Below are 18136 nucleotides of genomic sequence, written 5' to 3'. Positions count from 1 at the left end.
CCCCCACCGGCTCCTCCTTCCCCCCAGTCCTCCCCTCCCACCACCCTCCCCCCGAGCCGGTTTGTCCCTCCCCTCCACTCCCCTCCTTCCCCCCCGCCGCCTCCTCCTGCCGCTGCCGCTGCTTTGGCTGCTGCGTCATACGCCCCAGAGCTGCTGGGACGGAGGGGCTGGGCCTGGGGACCCCCCGGCCCTTGCCTGCCCGCCCTCCGACGCCCAGACGTGCCCTCCCCGCGCGGGGGGTTCGCCTCGGTCTCCCGCGTCTGCCTCTGCCCGGCTCCCGGCGGCCCCAGCTGTCACTGGTAAGGAGGCGGCGGGAGGCGCCCGTGGGGTAGGGGGGGGCAGGGAGCCGGGGGTCGGCGCGCAGGGCGCGGGCGGGAGAGCCTCGCCGCCAAGGCATCGGTTCGCGCTGGGCCGACTCAAGTCCCCTCTCGGACTCGCCGTCATGGGGAGTAGAGACCGGGACTGGGACACGCCCCCCTCCCGGGGCACTCAGGGAAGTTATCTAACCCCGGGGCAGGGAGCCCCGTATTTGAGGGTGACCTGACATAACCTGGTGTCAGGATGATTGTTCTGAATGAGACACGCGGGCCCAGGGAGGCAGCCGTTTCTATTCTGGAAAACATTTCCAGAAAAGCTCCCAAAACGCATCTCTGGGTAGCAGAGCACCCCAATTATGATACCTCCAAACAGGAGAAGGTGACAGTAGAAGCTGAATGGTAACCTTTGCTTCTGCAACCATCATTTCTCCAAAACCTCAAGGCCAGGATATAGTACCCCAGGGGAACTCTCGAAGCTGGGAAACTATAGAGAACTAGGTTGGGGGATGTCGTGGGGGGGGTGTTAGGGAGAGGAGAGCCAGTCACCAGAGTTGGAAAAGCTGGAGTCAAGAAGCTTGGGAGGGGTGCTGTGTGGTTTCCTATCAAGGTGTCTCAGATGTGGAGACTGGAACCACGGTTACTTGAATCCTTGAGGCAAAGAAAAATGGGGAGTTGATCAACATTCATAACCTTCTCCCATCCTACTTCTGGCTAGGCCCCCCCCAGGATGCAATGGCACAGCCCCCCCGGCTGAGCCGCTCTGGTGCCCCCCCACTTTGGGATCCAGCCTCCCCTGCTCCCACCTCAGGCCCCAGGCCTCGTCTTTGGGAGGGTCAAGATGTGCTGGCCAGGTGGACGGATGGGCTGCTATACTTGGGGACCATCAAGAAGGTAAGGGATTTGATCTCTGACCTATTATCTTTCCCCCATTCTCCTTATGGAGTTCTGATTCCTGTGTTGTCCCCTGTGCTCATCCATTCCAGGTGGACAGTGCTCGGGAGGTGTGTCTGGTCCAGTTTGAGGACGATTCCCAGTTTCTGGTTCTATGGAAAGACATTAGCCCCGGTGAGACCCTCGAGTCCCAAGCCTCTGGCATGCCATGAAAAGCAGAAAACTGGCGTGGGGGATGGAAAGGGGGCTTAAGGATAGGCCCCACAACACTGTGTTCCCTCACAGCTGCCCTCCCCGGGGAGGAACTTCTCTGCTGTGTCTGTCGCTCTGAGACTGTGGGCCCTGGGAACCGGCTGGTCAGCTGTGAGAAGTGTCGCCACGGTGAGAGGGCAGGACACCTGAATGGTCCAGCTTGCTGAGCCTTCCAGGCTGCCTCTCAAGTCTTCCCTCCACCACTGGTCCTTATGCTACCTGTCCTGGCTGAGTCCCCAAGCCACTTGCTCTGGGCCAGTCTGAACTCTATAACCTCACTCCCTTCCAGCACAGGGGGAAACAGCCATGGAATGGGGAGGTGTGAGGTTTATAGACAGAGGGTGGTTTAGATACACCCTTTTCTAACCATAAGACCTCCCCAAACCCTTAGGAGTCTGTCCCCTAACCTGTAAAATAAGGGTAATTCACCCACTACAACCAGATCATGGTCAAGGATGAAATCAGGTGGCTGAGACCCCTCCTGTCCCAGTTGCTAGCACCATCAATATTATTGTTATTCAGCTTATCACCAGGACTGCCACGTTCCAAGGGCCCCCGCTCCTGGAGAAGGAGAGGGCACATCTTGGGTCTGCCGCCAGTGCGTCTTCGCCATTGCCACCAAGGTAAGTCACTTTCCTGTGGGAGCCTCCCATCCACAGCCTCTCCCAAGCCTTTCCGTTCACCCCCCCTGCACCCCTCTGAGGCAGGCTGTCCGTTTCCTGTCTGCAGAGGGGGGGTGCACTGAAGAAGGGCCCCTATGCGCGGGCCATGCTGGGCATGAAGCTGTCACTGCCGTACGGACTAAAGGGGCTAGACTGGGACGCTGGACATCTGAGCAACCGGCAGCAGAGCTACTGTTACTGTGGTGGCCCCGGGGAGTGAGTAATGACGGATGGGGGGCAGCGGGGCTTTAGGGAAGGAGTGATGGCAGTGCGGGTAGGGGAAGCCCAGGGAACGAAGGAGGAAGAACAGGATGAGGGGAATGCTGAAGAGGACAGAAGGAGGTGGTGCAGAGGGCATGGGGTGCCTCAGGTGGGGGCAGTGTCTGGAGGTCACGAGGCCTGTGCCACCCCTCAGGTGGAACCTGAAGATGCTGCAGTGCCGGAGCTGCCTGCAGTGGTTCCACGAGGCCTGCACCCAGTGTCTGAGCAAGCCCCTCCTCTATGGGGACAGGTGAGCCAGGAGCGCGGCCTCTGCTCCATTTTCTCCCCAGCCTCTGAAGCTCGACTCCCCTGCGCACCCCGTCCTTGTGAGTCCTCCATAGCCCGGTATGGTTTCCTGGCATAAGGTGTGTTCTCTCCTTCCCTCTTGCCCACTTCCAGGTTCTATGAGTTCGAATGCTGTGTGTGTCGGGGGGGCCCTGAGAAGGTCAGGCGGCTACAGCTTCGCTGGTGAGCTGACATGACCTCAGCATAGGTCCTCTCAGCAGCCCCAGGAGGTCACCCGGTGTGCCCCAGCCTCCCACCTCGGGACCCTCTAGGCTTTTGCAGTGCTGCCACAACCCTGACAACTTAATATTTCTTCAGGGTGGATGTGGCCCATCTTGTCCTCTACCACCTCAGCGTTTGCTGTAAGAAAAAATACTTTGATTTTGACCGTGAGATCCTCCCCTTCACTTCTGAGAATTGGGACAGTTTGCTCCTCGGGGAGGTAAGGGGTGGTGAAGCTTTGGGGGGTGAGGGGGGAACAGAGAAGTATAAAAAAAGGGGGGAAGGGAGAGGAACCACTGCTCCCCTGACCCCTTTTGCGCCCCCCTTCCCCAGCTCTCAGACACTCCCAAGGGAGAACGTTCTTCCAAACTCCTCTCTGCTCTCAACAGCCACAAGGACCGGTGAGTTGGAAGGGGGCTCAGAAAGAGAGACAGATACAGAGGCTTGGGAGGAGAGGGGCTGCAGCCCCCCTGGGAAGATCATTTTTGAAAAGCACTGAGTAATGGCATAGAGGGGCCCTTTATTACTGCACTGACCCTGTATCATTTCTCTCCTCACCCCAGTTTCATTTCAGGGAGGGAGATTAAGAAGAGGAAATGCTTGTTTGGTCTCCATGCTCGGATCCCTCCCCCTGTGGAGCCTGTTACTGAAGATGGAGCCCCCACCAGGTCACTGGTCCAGGGAGGATGGGGAAATCCTCAGGGTATTAATGGGGGAGGCATACCTATGGAGATGGGGAGGTCTTTGGGGTGTCCGGGAGGGGGCTGGGGGGATAAGGAGGCCTCTTACAGCTTCCCTTCAGGGCAGGGCCCTGGGGGAGGGGTCTCACGTCCCCTGGGGAAGCGCCGGAGGCCGGAGCCAGAGCCCCTGAGGAGGAGGCAGAAGGGGAAAATGGAGGAGCTGGGGCCACCCTCAGCAGTGCGCAATCAGCCCGAGCCCCAGGAGCAAAGGGAGCGGGCTCGTCTGCAGAGGGCACTGCAGGTACAGGGGCAGGGGGAACCCCATGAAGCCAAATGGTGGTGTGGGAAGGAATCAAGGGTTATCTCTTAGTGCTCTGCTCCTTCCTTTAGGCCTCAGTGTCTCCACCACCCCCCAGCCCTAACCAGAGTTACCAGGGCAGCAGCGGCTACAACTTCCGGCCCACAGATGCCCGCTGCCTGCCCAGGTCAGTGTTCCTTCACCCTCCAACCAGTTACATACCCCTAGAATCTCTCTTCCAATTTTCTACATCCTCTGGACTTTCTTACCCAGAATTATTTTCCATCTCCCCCTTGGCTACTCACTTCTTATCCTAGAGACTTTCAGAACCAATGTCTTATCCCTAATATTCTGGGGCTGGGGATGCCTTGGGGCTGTTTGAACTATGTTCTTCTCAGTGGGAGAGGGTCCTCTTCCCCTGCTTCAGGTCCTGACTTTCCCCTCCCCAACCCCAGCAGTCCCATCCGGATGTTCGCTTCCTTCCACCCCTCTGCCAGCACCGCAGGGACCTCTGGGGATGGTGAACCCCCAGACAGGTGAGATTCTTCCCCTTTACCTGTGCCACCCCTCTTCTTCATGTCTGTGCTCTTAAGTTCCTCAGTCTCTAACCCGATTTCTTTGTGCCTCTGATCCAAACGTGAGCTCCATTTTTAGTCCTTATCTGCATCTGGACTCACAACTGCCTTCTCTCCCTAGGTCACCCCTGGAACTTCACATTGGTTTCCCCACAGACATCCCTAAAAGTGCCCCCCACTCGATGACTGCCTCATCGTCCTCAGTCCCAGCCCCCTCCCCAGGTCTTCCTAGACGCTCAGCACCCCCTTCTCCCCTGTGCCGTAGTTTGTCTCCTGGGACTGGGGGAGGAGTCCGAGGTGGGGTTGGCTACCTGTCCCGAGGGGACCCTGTCCGGGTCCTTGCTCGGAGAGTACGGCCTGATGGTTCTGTGCAGTACCTGGTTGAGTGGGGAGGTGGGGGCATCTTCTAAACAACCTGCCTCTGCCTACCTCCCCATTCACACACACCGGCACTTTCATACCCTGACCTCTGACCTCACCTACAGCTGGGATGTACCTGGGGAGGTGCGGGGGGTAGTTCTCCCTACTGCCCAGGCTGGAATCCAGGTGGGAGTTTGGGGAAGAGGCTCTCTCTTCTCTACTCCCTTCCCGATTCCTGACCCTTCCCCCATCCCTCTTCCCATTTCCTTTGATGTTATTTTGTTACAGCTTTTTAAATATTTTTTAAAATTATTTAACCCCTGGGGATGGAGACTGAGGAGGGAGGGGGGATGATAAAGGATCCCGGACTCTGTATGATTGAAATAAAGGTAAATAAACAGATCTAGCAGCCCTGGGTCATTCTGGAAGATGAGAACACAGGGACTAGCACACTTTTAGTTTTCCCAACCAAATTCACACACCTGACAAGAAAAAGGCAAAAGGCAGAGAAAACCAAAGACAGGATTTATTAGGGGCCCAGTCATCTCCTGGAAGTTAAAGGGCATGAAGTATACAAGGAAAACAATGGCATAAACAGGGTTTCTCATGGTAGGACTGTGCTGGAGTCTGAAACAGACTCTGTAACCTGACGTACCCAGTGCAGGTATGGGGAGTTTCCCTGCTCCACAGGCAATGCAATCACCTCAGCCACTTCATAAGGGTGCACAGAACTGTGAACACATGGGGGGGCAGGGATCACTCAAAGATCTACCTAAAGGAGCCCACCCCCCGAGACTGCCCAGCAAGTGCCACCCTCACCACTACCCACGTCAAAGTTCTCACCGAACAAAATCTGCCAAAGCGGGAACCAAGGAACTTTGGGTTTTAATCATCTGTGAGGCAAAATACAAACACGACTGAATCAAGGAATGGGGCTGATTTCAGGATCTCCGGTGAGGGAATGGAGTCAGGGTCAGGGAATCCAGTTTTCACTGGATGGGGAAATGTTTCTCACCATCAGCACCTCATTGTCCTCCTCAATCTTTCCTTTCCACTCATAGCTGAAAAGGTCAGGGAAAGAGTGTTGAGGGAGCAAAGATTGCCCTCAAGGAAAAGCACTGCCAATCAGCCCCTAGAGTTAGGCTAACCCCCCAACTCCTATAAGGACTCACATGGATGTAATCTGAGGGATGAGGTTAACGCAGGCTGCCAGACGCTTCTCCACCACAGCCCTGAAGGAGAAGAGAGAGCCCCATTCAGAACGCCCCACGACCCGGATTTTTGCACTGGCAGCCCAGAAGCACGGTTCCAAAGCCTGAGGTCAGGCAGGAAGCTGCTGGAGTGCACTCTTCTCTCCCACCCCCAACTCGCTCCTTCCTCGCTCCACACCGAGGTCCCCACCTGGCGATCTCCTTGGCGACCTTCTCGTTGGGGCAGGTGACAAAGGCTGCAGAGACCGAGCCGGGAACATAGCCGGAGCTCGAGGCGGGCGGGGGCTGGGACGGGGGGCTTCCTGAAGCCATGGACAACAGAGCTCGGGGGAGCAAGAAAAGGCGGGAGGCCACAGGCAGCAGCGCCGGCATCCAAAGAAGCGACAGGAGCAGAGCGGCCTGGGAGCACGAAATGAACAGGGTGTCACCCCACAAATACCCGAGGAAATTGCATCTCGGGAACCCTGGACTTGGATAGACAGGCTCTGCCTTCCCTCTTCTGCACCCCGAAAGAAAAGGTCCCTGAAGCTGGGAGAGAAACTTGAGAAATTAAGGCAGACTCGGTCTCCACTCCCTCCTCAGGAGCCAACCTAAGATTTGGGGTGAGGGTGGTGGTCGAGGCTTCGAGGACCGGAAGGGGCGGGGCCGGTCACTCACCCCTCCGCCGAGCAGGATTGCGGGAGCCCGCCCCCCCCTCATGCAGCCTATGCTGGTTGAGGAGGGTTGAATATCAACAACCGCACGTAACGCCGCGAAGGGACCCCAAGCCCAGGAAGAGCGGCCTCTTCTTACCTGGGTCGCACCCACGTGATAAGAAAACAGGGCACACCACGTGACAGTAGAAGCCCGCCCGAACTTCCAGAGCCAGCCAATCCTGGCCCACACGTGGCCCACCTTGCCCCTCCTCCCTTCGGGGGAGGAGCAAAAGGGAATTTGGCCAATCGAGGGCCGGTTCTGCAGTCGTGCACGGAAATGGCGCGCTCGTTTCCGTGTAAAGCGGAAACGGCCAATGGCAGGCTGAGGAGAGCCGCAGCGGCGTTCCACTGTCACGTGAGGGAGCGGGTCTCTCAGGCGGCTGTCCCTCAATGGGCTGCGCGAAGAGGCCAATCGCAGGCCAGTCCCGCAGGCCACGTGATGAGAGAGATGGCGCTAGAAAGGGGGGCTAGAGACCCCGCCGACTCGATGCGTCAGGTTGTGGAGTGGGGAGATAATCCTTAAACCCCAGAATGTGCCAAGTTACAGCCCTTAAACTGTTTCCGAGGCCTTAAGGAGTGGCAGGGTCTGAGAAGATTGAACCTCAAGGGGTGAAGAGAGCGCCCCCTGCCTCTTTGATTAGGAGTGACATATGCCTAGGTTGGGTAATGAACCATAATCTGAGAAACCAGCTGTCCCTGGGCAGGGGATAGGATAATGGTTAGGCAGGGATGGGCACGGCGACACGATGGCTAGTTGGGAAAGATGCATTTTAAAAGGACAGAATGAGACCCTTCAAGTGGGATAGAGGGTGATGAAAATGGGGCTGAGGGCAATTCAGCCTTCTTAACTGAAATCCCCAAAGGTTGAGACAGACTGGTGAATGGGTGGGGGGTGGAGAGGGGGAGAGAGAGGGCTTCAGGTTGGGGATATGGAGGACTCCAGGAAGTAGTGGTGGTCCTTTTGTCCCTTACCCCTCTCCTATTTAATTCTCTAGGAGTGGTATACCTCTGAATCTTGGGTCTCCTTCCCTTAACCCATCCCCCTAGGAGCCGGGACCTGTCCTACATAACTTCCCTGGGGCCCAAGCACATCCAGTGACCCAAAAATGGAGAGAGGGGCCAATGAGAGGAGAGAAAGGTGGGAGGAGGCAGCAGAGAAAAGGCTCTTGCCACTCCCCCTCCCCAGTATTCCCCATCCTTTCAATGTTTGGGGTCTCCAGTCTGCTGGTGGGCGTAGCTGGGCGTTTATGAGAGTTCTCTCATACCTGTGTCTCTGGGGATGGGGTCTCCCTGAGATCTATCTGTCTTTGGGTTTGGGTTTGTTTTTGAGCTATATCTCTGTAGGGCCTTTCAGTATTTGCAGTGGATCTTTCTCGGGACTGAGTTTCCTTTTTGTTTGGGGAATATCTGTTTCTGGGACTCGATCACTCTCTGAGGTCTTTCAGATTCTTCTTCATGAGTTTGGGGTCTCTGCATTCTGTATCTCTGAGCTGCATGAGTGTCTGTCCCTCTCTCTCTCCCTTCACCCCACGCTCAGCCCCCAGGTCTGGAGTTTATCTCTTGAGTTATCAGTCTCTGAATCTGCAATTTCTCTTCTCTGAGATCTGAGTCTGGGGTCTGGTATCTCTCTCTGGATCTTAGTCCTCTAAGAGCTAATTCTAGGTCTGGGTTTTTTTCTGAATCTGGATCTCACCTTTTTCTTTGACTCTAGGTGTCTAATCTTGTTCCTGAAACCACCACCTGATTCTGGAGTCCAAGTTTTCTGTAACTGTGGAGAACCTTTTGAAACTGGACACTCATATTTTGACCTCTGACCCTTCTCTCAATAGGGGATCTGGGATTTTTTTTTCCCTGAGATTGGGGTCTCTTTTCCTCTAGATTTTGAGTTTGTGCCTCAGATTAACACCCTGCCCCCCGGGGGTGGGTAGCAAGGCATCTTTCTCTGTGGGTCTGGGGTCTCTCTGTCTCAGCATCTGAGGTCTACATTTTCAGAACTGCACTCTCTCTCATTCTGGTGTGTTTTTGAGGCAGGGGTCTCTTTCCCTGATTCTCACTGTGTAGGGGTGGGGGGTGCAGAGTCTCTCTCTCCTCCTCCTCCTGCTCTCTCTTCTGTCGCTCGCTCCCCCGCCCCCCTCTCTCTCTCTCTCTCTCTCTCTCCCGGCTGCCGCTGCTGCCGTTGGCTCCTATTCTCCTCCTCCTCCTCCTCTCTCCTCCTCTCCGCTCCTCTCCGCTCCTCTCTCCTCCTCTCTCCTCCTCCTCCTCCTCCTCCACCTCCTCCTCCTTCTCCCCCTCTCTCTCCCCCTCTTTCTCTCTTCTCTTTCTCCCCCGTCCCCCCCCCCGCCCCCTCCCCCCCAGGCCTGATGAGCAGGTCTCGCGCCTCCATCCATCGGGGGAGCATCCCCGCGATGTCCTATGCCCCCTTCAGAGGTACGGTGGGGAGGGGAGGGGGAGGGCCAGTTGGGGGGGGCAAGAGGGGGAGGGGCAAGGGCGGGGGGGGGGGAGCAGAGCCAGGGCCAGGGAGGGGAGCAGCTGAAATGGAGGGAGAGAGAGGAGGACCGGGAAGGCAGGGATGGGAGCAATGGGGAAGGAGGGATTGGAGGCCAGAGGATAGGGGTAGATAGGGGCCGGAGGGGCCAGGAAACAGGCTTAGAAGGGGGCGGAGGGCAAAATGATGAAGGGGAAAGAGATTGCCAGAAGGGGTGGGATGATAGAGGGAAAGGTTTGGGGGAAGAGCTGCAGAAATAATTTGGAGGTGGGAGCTGAGAGATGAGGAAAATATTAAGGAAATAGACGGACAGTCTTAGGAAAGGGGCTAGGAGGGGGAAATGAAAACATAGGGGTGAAAGGAGAAGCAAAGAAGATGGGGGTAGAATACGGTGAAGGGGCCCAGAGAATGGTAGGGGGTTGAAAAAGAGAGGAGGATGGAGGGAGAGAAGAAGGGGCCAGATGGAGAGAGAGGGAGGCAGTGGGGGGTGGGGGGGATGGAGGGTCCAGATGGAGGGAAGAGAGGAGAGAGGGAATGGGCTGGGGGAGGAGAGACCAGGGCAGGGGGAGGGCCAAAATTATGTGTGTGTTTATTGAGGGGGGAGGGGGCAACAGAAGTAAGATTGAGTGATGGAAGTAGAGAGCAGGTTAGGACCCTACCCCAGACTCTGACCCTCCTTAAGGCTTTTGACCAGTGAAATGTAACCCCTGGGGTCCTATCTGCCCCCTTCACTTCACCACTTTTTACCCCCTCCCCCACCTCCAATCCCTATTGCCATTCCCCCTCCCTCCTCTGGTGTCCATCACCTATATCTTTCCCCCCATATGGTGTCCGTTCCTTATATGAGTCCCCCTTCTGTCCTTCTCTTGTATCAGTCCTTTCTCTGGTCCATTCTCTCTCCCTCTCTTCTGTCTGGTAGCTCCCGTGTATCTCTACCACCTCTTCACCTGTCCTTCATGACCCCCTTGTCCTAGTACCCCTGTTAGGTATACCTCATTTCTTCTGCCCCGTGTCCACTTGGGCTCTTCTGGTATATTTCCTTGTCCCTAGAGATTTACTCTCCTTTCTCCCTTCTTTTCTTTTGATCCGTCCCTATGATTTGTCCCCCAGCCCATCCTCTGTCCCTACCCCATTCCCTGCCTTGTCGCTGCAAGTCTGTGCCTACCCACTTTCCCCTAATACCTCAGCTCTTTACCACCCAGTCCTCTTTTCTCATCTCCTCTACTTCCTGGGGTGTTGGAGATTTGGGTGCAAAGATGCAGGTTTGGTGGTTGGAACAGGACCTAGAAGACCTCCTCATCTGAGCCCTGTGGGACTTCTTATCCTAGTAAATTTTTCCCTTTTCTCAGCTGTGTTAGTCTGTCTCTTGCATCTGCCTCCCGGAATCATCCTTACTTAAGTCTAGACAGTGTGTGTGTATGGGGGGGGGTGTTTCCAGAGTTGCTTCTAAGCTGAGTTCCCTGGGGCCTTCCCTGCTCCCAGAAGGAAGGTGTCCCCTGACCTCTAACCTGCCACCCTGTGGCCACAGGCTGAACCAGCCCCTCCCAGAAAGATCATATGGATCAACGGCTTTCTCCTCTGGGAGTCCTCAGAGCCTGAGTACAGCCGTCGCTTTGCCTGCAGCGTGTGCAGCCTCGGAGCCTAGGGACTGGTGATCTCTGTATCTAGAGGGTTTCGGATAGACTCTCTGAGATGGCTTTGAGATAGTGAAAGTCTCAAAGTATTGGGATTTCTAAATAAATGTATTCTAGGGGTTCATCTCTGACTCTGATCTGCAGGTTGGGTAAATTTGAAGAACACGTTCATAGACAGAAAGGGGCTAGATTTTTCAAAAACTTTTCTACTCAGGTAATCAGTTAGAATGGAGCTTAATGACCAGTTCTTTTCCTTCATGATACCCATGATGAATTATCTTGTAAAGGTGACAGAATTTGATTTTTCTTCCTCTAAATTCTTTCTCACGGCGATACCTTAAACCTATTTTCTCTCACTTTGAGGTCACCAATCTGATTTCTTTCTTACTTCCATAGTGCCTCTTCCCTGTGTCCCTTTGATGGTATGTGGCATTGGGATTTAAAGGAGAGACAGTGTGCAGAGATAAGGGTGAGGGAAGAATAGCTAAGTTGGGTAAGATGCCCCTGGGAGCATCTCCGAGTATGGGCAATGCTTGGTCTACTGTTTGTCCCCACCGCCAGCTTGAAATTTTGGAGGACCCCTCTCTGTCCCAGGCCTGGATTTTCCATTCTTCCTTCCCCTTTTCTTCCTCAAGCTCCTCACTGTACCTTGGAGAGTTTCCTCACCTGTGGAGTTGGCTTCCATCCTGTCCTTGGAGACTAGGAGAAGTAAGGGGTCGTTATGGAATCTTTGATCTCTGGGCATGGAGTGGGAAAAGAGATCAATTCAATCTCTGTTCATTCAAATGAAGGCATGTTTCCTGCCTCCTCACTCTCTAGCCCCTCCCAAAACCAGATGTTGGCAAGACCTATCCTCCCCCTACCACCAGAAGAACCAGAATTCTCCCAGAGTTGAGCAGGGCTGGGCTAGAGGAGGAGGGAGCTGAGAGTAGAGGAGAGGCGGGAGGAGAAAGGCCCTCTCCTGTCCCAGACTTTGTGAACCGGTAAGCTCCCTCACATCTTCTCTTTTCCAGATGTTTAGCTTTCAGAATTTCATGCCCAAATGTTCCTATAGCCCGGGCGCCATTCTTCTTTCCCACAGCTGTGTAGCTTTCTCCTCTCACTCTCTTATAGCTGGGGGAGCCACCTTCCCTCCAAGTCCTTGTCTTCTGTGGTTTTTTGGGTGCCCTCCCTCTTCCCAGGCCCCCTGCCACCACCATTCTATGTGCTTCTCTTCTGCCAGTTCTGCTGCACCCTCCATCTTTTCATTTTTTGGGTGTGGAGAGCACCACCACCTTTCTCTGCCTCTGAATGTGTACCCTTTCTGTCATGATATAATTCCCCTCCCTGAACCGCCCCTCTATATTTTTTTCCTGCAGTCTACAGAGCCCCCATGTGATGTGATTTCCCCTCCCCTCTCTCCTCCCAGATATATAGGCTTGTCTTCTGTTCCTTTAAATAAGTTACCATGTGCCTCACCCCCATCTGTGATCTCCAAGGCGGGTGGGGTCTTATTCTCTTACTTTGTGGACTCTCTTCTTGCCATTTTGGGCCTCTGTCTCCTAAGTGCATAGAACCTCCCTTACCATTTCTGTGTGTCTCTGTCCCCCCCAGATGTACGGGGACCCCCTATGCACCGAACCCAATACGTTCATTCCCCATATGATCGTCCTGGTTGGAACCCACGGTTCTGCATCATCTCGGGGAACCAGCTTCTCATGCTGGATGAGGACGAGGTGAGCAGAGTGGGAAGGTTGGGGAGACTTCTGGGTAGCATGGGAGAATGTGGAAAGAAAGATGAGGAGAATCCTCATTAGTGAAGGGGTGAGAGGCACAGAGAAGGCAAAGGAGAGAGAAACATTTGCAAGTGGTCTGAGGAGGGTGGACATTGAGGTTTGTGTTGGGGTGTGCAAAAGGGTAAACATTCTGTCACCTTCGCTGGGGGATCTTTCTGGGCCCATACAGTGTTGGGGAGGAGATGTGGTTCTGAAGACTTGGGGGTGGCTCCTGTTGTGGCCCTGCCCATATTGTGGGATAGGTTAGGATGGGAAAGGGAAACTGAAGGGCTTGGAGAAGGGGTGGCAGGAAATGGGCATTGCTTTGGAGGGATCACCTCCCAAGTGGTCCTCGGGAACCCTCTCCTGTTCTTCCCCCATGCCAGCAAGACCCATCACTCATCACTCCCTGGCCTGCCCCTTTCGTGAGTGGGAACTGAGGGAAACCAGGACCAGGAAAGGGCCAGAAGGTCCTAGGAGAGATGACAAGTCAGTGGATCTTGGTGTGGATGGTGATGAAGACTGGGAAGGTGCCCAAGGTCAGGGTTTGGAGAGACCAGGAGAGCTTTCACCAAGGACATCAACCAGGAAAAAATATAAGGAAGGAGATGCCTGGGGAATCAGGGGAACTGAGAGTAGGGGACATTTTCTAAAGCAGTAGGAGTGGGAGAGGGACAGGGACTAGCCAGTGTGTGGGAGGTGGGGACCAAGTAGGGCCATTAGAGCCAAGAAAGTATGGGTTCTAACTGGGCACGGGGTCAGCAGTGGAGGACCCATCAGAAGAAATGATACAGATATGAAAGGTAGAGGCCCAGAGGTATGCTTCAGCGAGTGGGGGGAATTTGGGGGACCAGCTTTAGAGAGTGATAGGTAGCCTTGGAGACCAGTGAGGTGGTGAGAGGTGTTCCTAACACTGTTGGGGAGGGTGTGGTGAGGCAGGGCTAGAACTGGTTGGGGTTAACTAGGGTCTGGAGGGACCTGAGGGTCAAGGGAGAGTGTGGAGAAGCTGGCTAGAGCTTCCAGGTCACAGAGTGAAGTCCAGGTGTCTAGGGGAGGACATGATGACTTTAAAGGAAAAGGTGGTTTGGGAGTCCAAGTTTTAGGCATTGGCCATTTGAGTGATTTACTAGTGGCCGCCAGTCTTGATTAGGTTGGGGTCTGTAGGATCAGTGAGGGGAACTGGAACCAATAAGAATGGGGACTGTGGTGAGGATTGAGAGAGTGGGATAACAAAGGAATGACAGAGCTGGGCAAAAGTCCAGGGGAGGTGGCCAGCAAGCTGAGGGGCAACTGAGTGGCTAGAGTCTGGAGTGGGAAGGGTGTGGGAGGGGATGGATAGATGAGCAGTGTGTAGGGCCACAGGGGGCTGGAAGTAGGTGGATTGTGGACCTGGAGCTAGGGACTAGCAAGGTGGGGTGGTTCTTGTAGGGGTGGAGAAGATTGGAGGATTGGAGCTGGGGATGAGGCTCAGGAAGAGGGAATGGCTCAAGAGAAGGAGGCAAGTGAAAGGCTGAGCAGGGGCCAAGGGAAGGAGATGAAGGGTGGGGGAAGGTGACCAGGCCCTTTGAGCAGGGCGGGGAGGTTGGGTCCCAGTCTGGCCGAAAGCCGGGCCGTGGGAGGGAGACAAGCTGTAGATCCTGATTATAAATGCAGCTTCTGCTACCCCCGTGACAGGCACGGAGGGAGGGAAGGTGGTGAGGGAGGTGGGAGGTTGGAAGGAAAGCGGGGAGAATGGAGGAACTGAAGGTCAAGGGGAAAGGGGATTACCAGAGTAGCAGACTCCTGCGGGGTTGCGGGAAGAGCTGAGTCGGGTTTGGGATAATTTCCCGGAGGGTGTTTCAAAAGAAATGAAGGGAGGAAAGAGGAGGATGGGACGGGAGGGAAAGGAGGGAGAGAGACTTGGAGAGAGAGGGGAAAGAGAAACCGACTCATCCCGAGAAGCTTAAAGAGCGTGCGGGAGCAGGGGCCGAAGGTGGGCAGGCCCAGTGGAGAGGGAGGTTCATCCTTCCGTGGTGGGGGAGGGAAAGAGGAGGGACGGCCTGGGCCGGTGAGGTCTGACACACCCCCGCATCCCCTAGATACACCCCCTTCTGATCCGGGACCGGCGGAGCGAGTCCAGTCGCAACAAACTGCTGAGACGCACGGTCTCCGTGCCGGTGGAGGGGCGGCCCCACGGCGAGCATGGTACGGCGGCCGAGCAGGCTCTCGTGCCCCGGACAGTGACGGGGAGAGGGCTGAAGGTGGACGGGACTGCAGGGGAGGGGGGAGTCGGGGAAATGAGGGAACTGTCAGGGGGTGGGAGGAGGAGGAGACACGGTCTCTCATCCTGCGAGTGGGAGCCTGGAAGGAGAAGGCGCCCTCGTCTGGGATCTGGAGCGGGACTGGGGCTGTGGGTGAGAGGCCCCAGTGGTCTTTGCTGTGTTTCGCTCCCTTTTTGCTCTCCAGCAGCGAAGTTTGCCTGTTTTCCTGGTGCTTGTAAAAATAGTCTCCTTAGATCTTTAGCTTCCTGTCCGAGCGCTCCTGCCCCTGCCCCTCCCAGCCCTTGGTCTGGGATCGTGGAGAGAATGACCTAGTTCCTGCCCTCCCCCCAGACCTCTGCCCCACCCCCACGCTCCTGTTTCCTCTTCCAGACCTTCTGGCCTGTGGGCCCTCCCTCTTTTCTTGCCCCCCTTTTCTCTTCTCTTCAACTGCTTCTATTTTCTGCAGTAATGTCACCCCCTTTCTCTTTTCTCTCCCGATTTCTCTTATTTTCCCCATCCCTCTTGATTCCTCTGTCGCTCCCCTCTGCTCCCGGTGGAACTTCATCAGACCCCCATCATCTCCTTTCTGTCTGTCTGTAGAGCTATCTGCTCAGTCTGTCTCTCCAACTCTCTCCCTCTCTCCATCTGTCTCTTCCCCTCCCTCCCTCTTTCTGCCCCCCCTCCACCCCCCTCTTTAGTCATTTAAAAAAAGATTTTTGTCTTCCTGAGAAGTTCGCTTAAAAGGTTTCCATGGGAACAGTGAGGGGAGATGAAGGCAGAGAACAGAGATCTGCAGCCAAGGTGCAGAGAGACGCCCTCAGCCCCTAGAAACCCCTTATCACTGCCCCCTACCACTGCATTTCCCTTCCAGGACTAGGGATCCAGTTCCTCCATCCCCCCAACCCCTGGTGACCCATTCTTCCACCAGCAGCCCCTTCCCTTAGGGATCCAGGCTCCCAGTTTCTCTTCCTCAAAGAGATCCAGTGTCCTGTCTCCATCCCTTAGCTCCCTATATATAGCCCTCTTCTGATAGGCGCAGGTCTCACTGCCCTTGGGGGCCAGCTCTGGGACCCTGGGTTGGTAGGTGGGTGGGTAGGGATGTGTGTCGTTGTCATGGAAACCTCTGACCATGGGGTAGGGGGGTGTGGAGAGCACATTTCTATGAGGCAAAGCCAGGTGGTGGTGATGGTGTGTACAGAGAATGTGTGTGATGTCTGTCACATCTGTGTGTGTGTGTGTGTGTGTGTGTGTGTGTGATGTTCATGTCTGGGAAAGATTTGTGTGTGTGCACATGTGCATACCTGTGTGTCCAGGCCAGAATGGTCACATGCTCACGGAGCATGTTTATCATATGTCGGGTGGTTGATACCTCTGCCCACATAATCCCCATGTTTCTCCTTGTCCTGAGTCCCTTGGGGTCTGGGGTCTCTGGTGTGAGTCTCCGGTGTATTTTGGGTGGGGGCATCCGTGTTTGTTTGGAGTTGGGGATGATATGTGGAGGTCGTCGTGCTGAGGGTTCAGTAGGGGTTAGAAGAGGGTCCTGGAGTATATCTAGTTGGGGGGAAGGTCTAGTGAAGAGTTGATGATAGCTGGTGAACCTCTGGGGTTTTCAGGGGGACATGGAATCTGTAAAGGGCATAGAGGATATGATATGCAGGGACACAGGGATCTTTAGAGGCTTGGGGGCCTGGGTCCGCGAAGGTATGTGCTGAAGCTGTGGACGCTGGAGCCCAGGAGAGGTCGCCGGACCTTTGAGGGGCATTGGAATCCAGGGCTCCTCCTTTGCTGGGTGGAGCCGCCGCCCCTCGCTTCCTCCGCGGTTTTGGTGGGGGGTCCTGCTCGGGAGGGGATGGTGGGAGGCCCGGTTGGTTTTGGGGGTCCCCTTGCCCCCCTCCCCCGTCTCTCTCGCGCTGTCTCCGGGCGACGGGGCTCGTGACAGAGGCGGCCACGGCAGCAGCGGTCGCCTAGCAACGGCGGCGGGGCCCGGGCAACGGCGGCAGCGGCGGGAGCGGCGGCGGAGGGAGCCGTTCCCGCGGCCGTCACCGCGCGGCCGGCCGTCCCGGGCCCCGCCGCCGCCCCCAACGCGCCGGGCGGCGCGAGCCGGGCCGCGCCGCCCCCTCTCCCGCCGCACCCCGCCCCTCCCCCGTGCAGGGGCGGGGCCCCTCCCCCACCGGGGACACCCCCGACCCCCCCAGGGGGCGGTGCGAGGTAAGGGCGGGGCCGGGCGGACGAAGAGCGCGCGTGGGGACGGGGGCGCGCGTGTGCGTGGGCGCGGGGAAGGGGGTGGGGAAGCCGCGGCGGCGGCGGCGGCGGCGGCGGCAGCTGCTCCCTCCGCATGTTCTCGCTGCATCTTCCGAGTGGGGGGAGTTATGGTAACTGGAGGGGGGCAGCGGAGGTGGGGGGTCGGGGACCGGCCCCGGGGGGCCAGGGTCGCGAGCTCGCGGGGGAGGCCGGTGTGGGGTGGTCTCGGAGCCCCTTGGTGGAGACAGCAGCCCGTGTGTCCGTGTATGTGTTCGTGTCCATGCTCCTGCCCCCCGTGTGTCGATGCCATGTGTACCCGGGGCCCAGTTCCTCATGCACACATGTGCACCCAGCCGTGTGCAAGCCTGTCCTCTCTCATTGTGCCTCTGTCCGGTTCCTGCCTAGGAGGCTGCTGGGCCGGCCACTGGCCATACTGGTACATGTCACCTCTGACCCTGAGCTTGCATGTCCTTAGCTGGAGCTCACCTCCAGGCAGTCTCTTGTGTCTAGGGATGTGTGGCAGCATGAGCAAGATTTTCTCTGCCCTGGTGGCAGGTGTGTGTCTTTGCATGTGTTCCATCATTGGCCTGGGTATCTGTGTCAATTCCAGCACGGGTGTCCAGGGCGTGTCTGGATGTGGGTGGTGTGCAAGTGGGGGAAGGGAGTGCGTAAGTGGGCTTCTTGGAACCCTACTATATGTGAAACACCTTTGGGGTGGGCAGGTGTGAGCCCCTGCTCTGTCTGGGAGTGGGGACAGAAAAGGTGAAAAGGAAAGGAGTGGAGAGAAAGTGGAAAAGTGGGGAGAAAGGAGGTGAAGAGGAATGAGGGAGGTTTCGCCTGGAGAAAAGGGATAGCTGGAGAACGGGAATGTGGGAGATGCTTGAGCCAGATTGAGGAAAAAAGAGGATAAGAGAGCTTAAGATGGGGAACTGGATGGGGATGGAGGGAGAAAGGATCTGGAAGCTGGGGAGGAGGAGTGGGGAAAGCAGAGAGGCCTGTGAGTAAGCTGTTGGAGAGAAGTAAGGGGCAAGATGAGAGAGGCCACTGGTTCACGTAGGCTGTAGGAACAGGCT

The 18136-nt window shown here is 56.3% G+C and overlaps 3 protein-coding genes across 24 annotated transcripts in view; 2 read left to right on the top strand and 1 right to left on the bottom strand.

The window, feature by feature from the left end:
• Positions 1-119: 119 nt before the first annotated feature.
• PHF1 (PHD finger protein 1) lies at positions 120-5205 on the top strand. 9 transcript variants are annotated; one of them, XM_044255338.1, is made up of 15 exons: positions 130-299; positions 1033-1208; positions 1301-1382; positions 1494-1589; positions 1983-2083; positions 2190-2338; positions 2538-2633; positions 2783-2851; positions 2987-3110; positions 3224-3291; positions 3454-3558; positions 3682-3871; positions 3961-4055; positions 4327-4404; positions 4565-5205. In XM_044255338.1, exons 2-15 carry the CDS (start codon positions 1050-1052, stop codon positions 4851-4853), a joined length of 1701 nt encoding a protein of 566 aa, XP_044111273.1. In that variant the 5' UTR covers positions 130-299; positions 1033-1049; the 3' UTR covers positions 4854-5205. The 9 variants fall into 9 exon arrangements, 7 of the variants coding, with proteins under 7 accessions (XP_044111307.1, XP_044111293.1, XP_044111285.1 ...); XM_044255330.1 differs by having other exon boundaries at positions 131-299; positions 4324-4404; XR_006385269.1 differs by lacking the exon at positions 4565-5205 and having other exon boundaries at positions 126-299; positions 3693-3871; positions 4324-4404.
• Positions 5206-5306: 101 nt separating this feature from the next.
• On the bottom strand, positions 5307-6889 carry CUTA (cutA divalent cation tolerance homolog). Of its 2 annotated transcripts, none has more exons than XM_044237991.1 (6): positions 6807-6889; positions 6205-6413; positions 5976-6035; positions 5819-5864; positions 5647-5696; positions 5307-5534 (listed from the first exon to the last, which is right to left on the bottom strand). In XM_044237991.1, the coding sequence occupies exons 2-6, from the start codon at positions 6384-6386 to the stop codon at positions 5408-5410; spliced, it is 465 nt and encodes a 154-aa protein (XP_044093926.1). In that variant the 5' UTR covers positions 6387-6413; positions 6807-6889; the 3' UTR covers positions 5307-5407. The 2 variants fall into 2 exon arrangements, with proteins under 2 accessions (XP_044093926.1, XP_044093917.1); XM_044237982.1 differs by having other exon boundaries at positions 6672-6811.
• A 2180-nt stretch (positions 6890-9069) lies between these two features.
• Positions 9070-18136, top strand: part of SYNGAP1 (synaptic Ras GTPase activating protein 1) — a 31590-nt gene continuing 22523 nt past the window's right edge. For 4 of the 13 annotated variants that reach the window (XR_006385259.1, XM_044255237.1, XM_044255235.1 and 1 more), the window contains exons 1-3: positions 9070-9136; positions 12422-12543; positions 14661-14766. Coding sequence is in view for 9 of the 13 variants with exons in the window: in XM_044255237.1 (XP_044111172.1) it covers positions 9070-9136; positions 12422-12543; positions 14661-14766 (295 nt within the window). In the remaining 4 variants the exon portion in view is untranslated. Of the gene's footprint in view, positions 9137-12421; positions 12544-14014; positions 14081-14294; positions 14555-14660; positions 14767-14959; positions 14976-15599; positions 15624-17150; positions 17195-18136 lie in introns of those variants that run through there. The other 9 variants (XM_044255269.1, XM_044255277.1, XM_044255282.1 and 6 more) reach the window with 6 other exon arrangements.

The sequence above is a fragment of the Neovison vison genome, chromosome 1, assembly GCF_020171115.1.
Source record: "Neovison vison isolate M4711 chromosome 1, ASM_NN_V1, whole genome shotgun sequence".
Taxonomy (NCBI): domain Eukaryota; kingdom Metazoa; phylum Chordata; class Mammalia; order Carnivora; family Mustelidae; genus Neogale; species Neogale vison.
This window is presented reverse-complemented; position numbering and strand designations above follow the sequence as displayed.

Excerpts from the sequence above, each read along its gene's own strand:
- PHF1 (XM_044255324.1), top strand. The coding sequence starts at position 1,050 with ATGGCACAGCCCCCCCGGCTGAGCCGCTCTGGTGCCCCCCCACTTTGG. Across the intron at positions 1,383-1,493 it reads ATGGAAAGACATTAGCCCCG|CTGCCCTCCCCGGGGAGGAA; the intron begins GTGAGACCCTCG and ends GTTCCCTCACAG. Across the intron at positions 4,056-4,323 it reads GATGCCCGCTGCCTGCCCAG|CAGTCCCATCCGGATGTTCG; the intron begins GTCAGTGTTCCT and ends CCCCAACCCCAG.
- CUTA (XM_044237982.1), bottom strand. The coding sequence starts at position 6,713 with ATGAGGGGGGGGCGGGCTCCCGCAATCCTGCTCGGCGGAGGG. Across the intron at positions 5,697-5,818 it reads AGGACAATGAGGTGCTGATG|ATGATTAAAACCCAAAGTTC; the intron begins GTGAGAAACATT and ends TTTGCCTCACAG. Across the intron at positions 5,535-5,646 it reads GCTTTGGCAGATTTTGTTCG|TTCTGTGCACCCTTATGAAG; the intron begins GTGAGAACTTTG and ends ATGTGTTCACAG.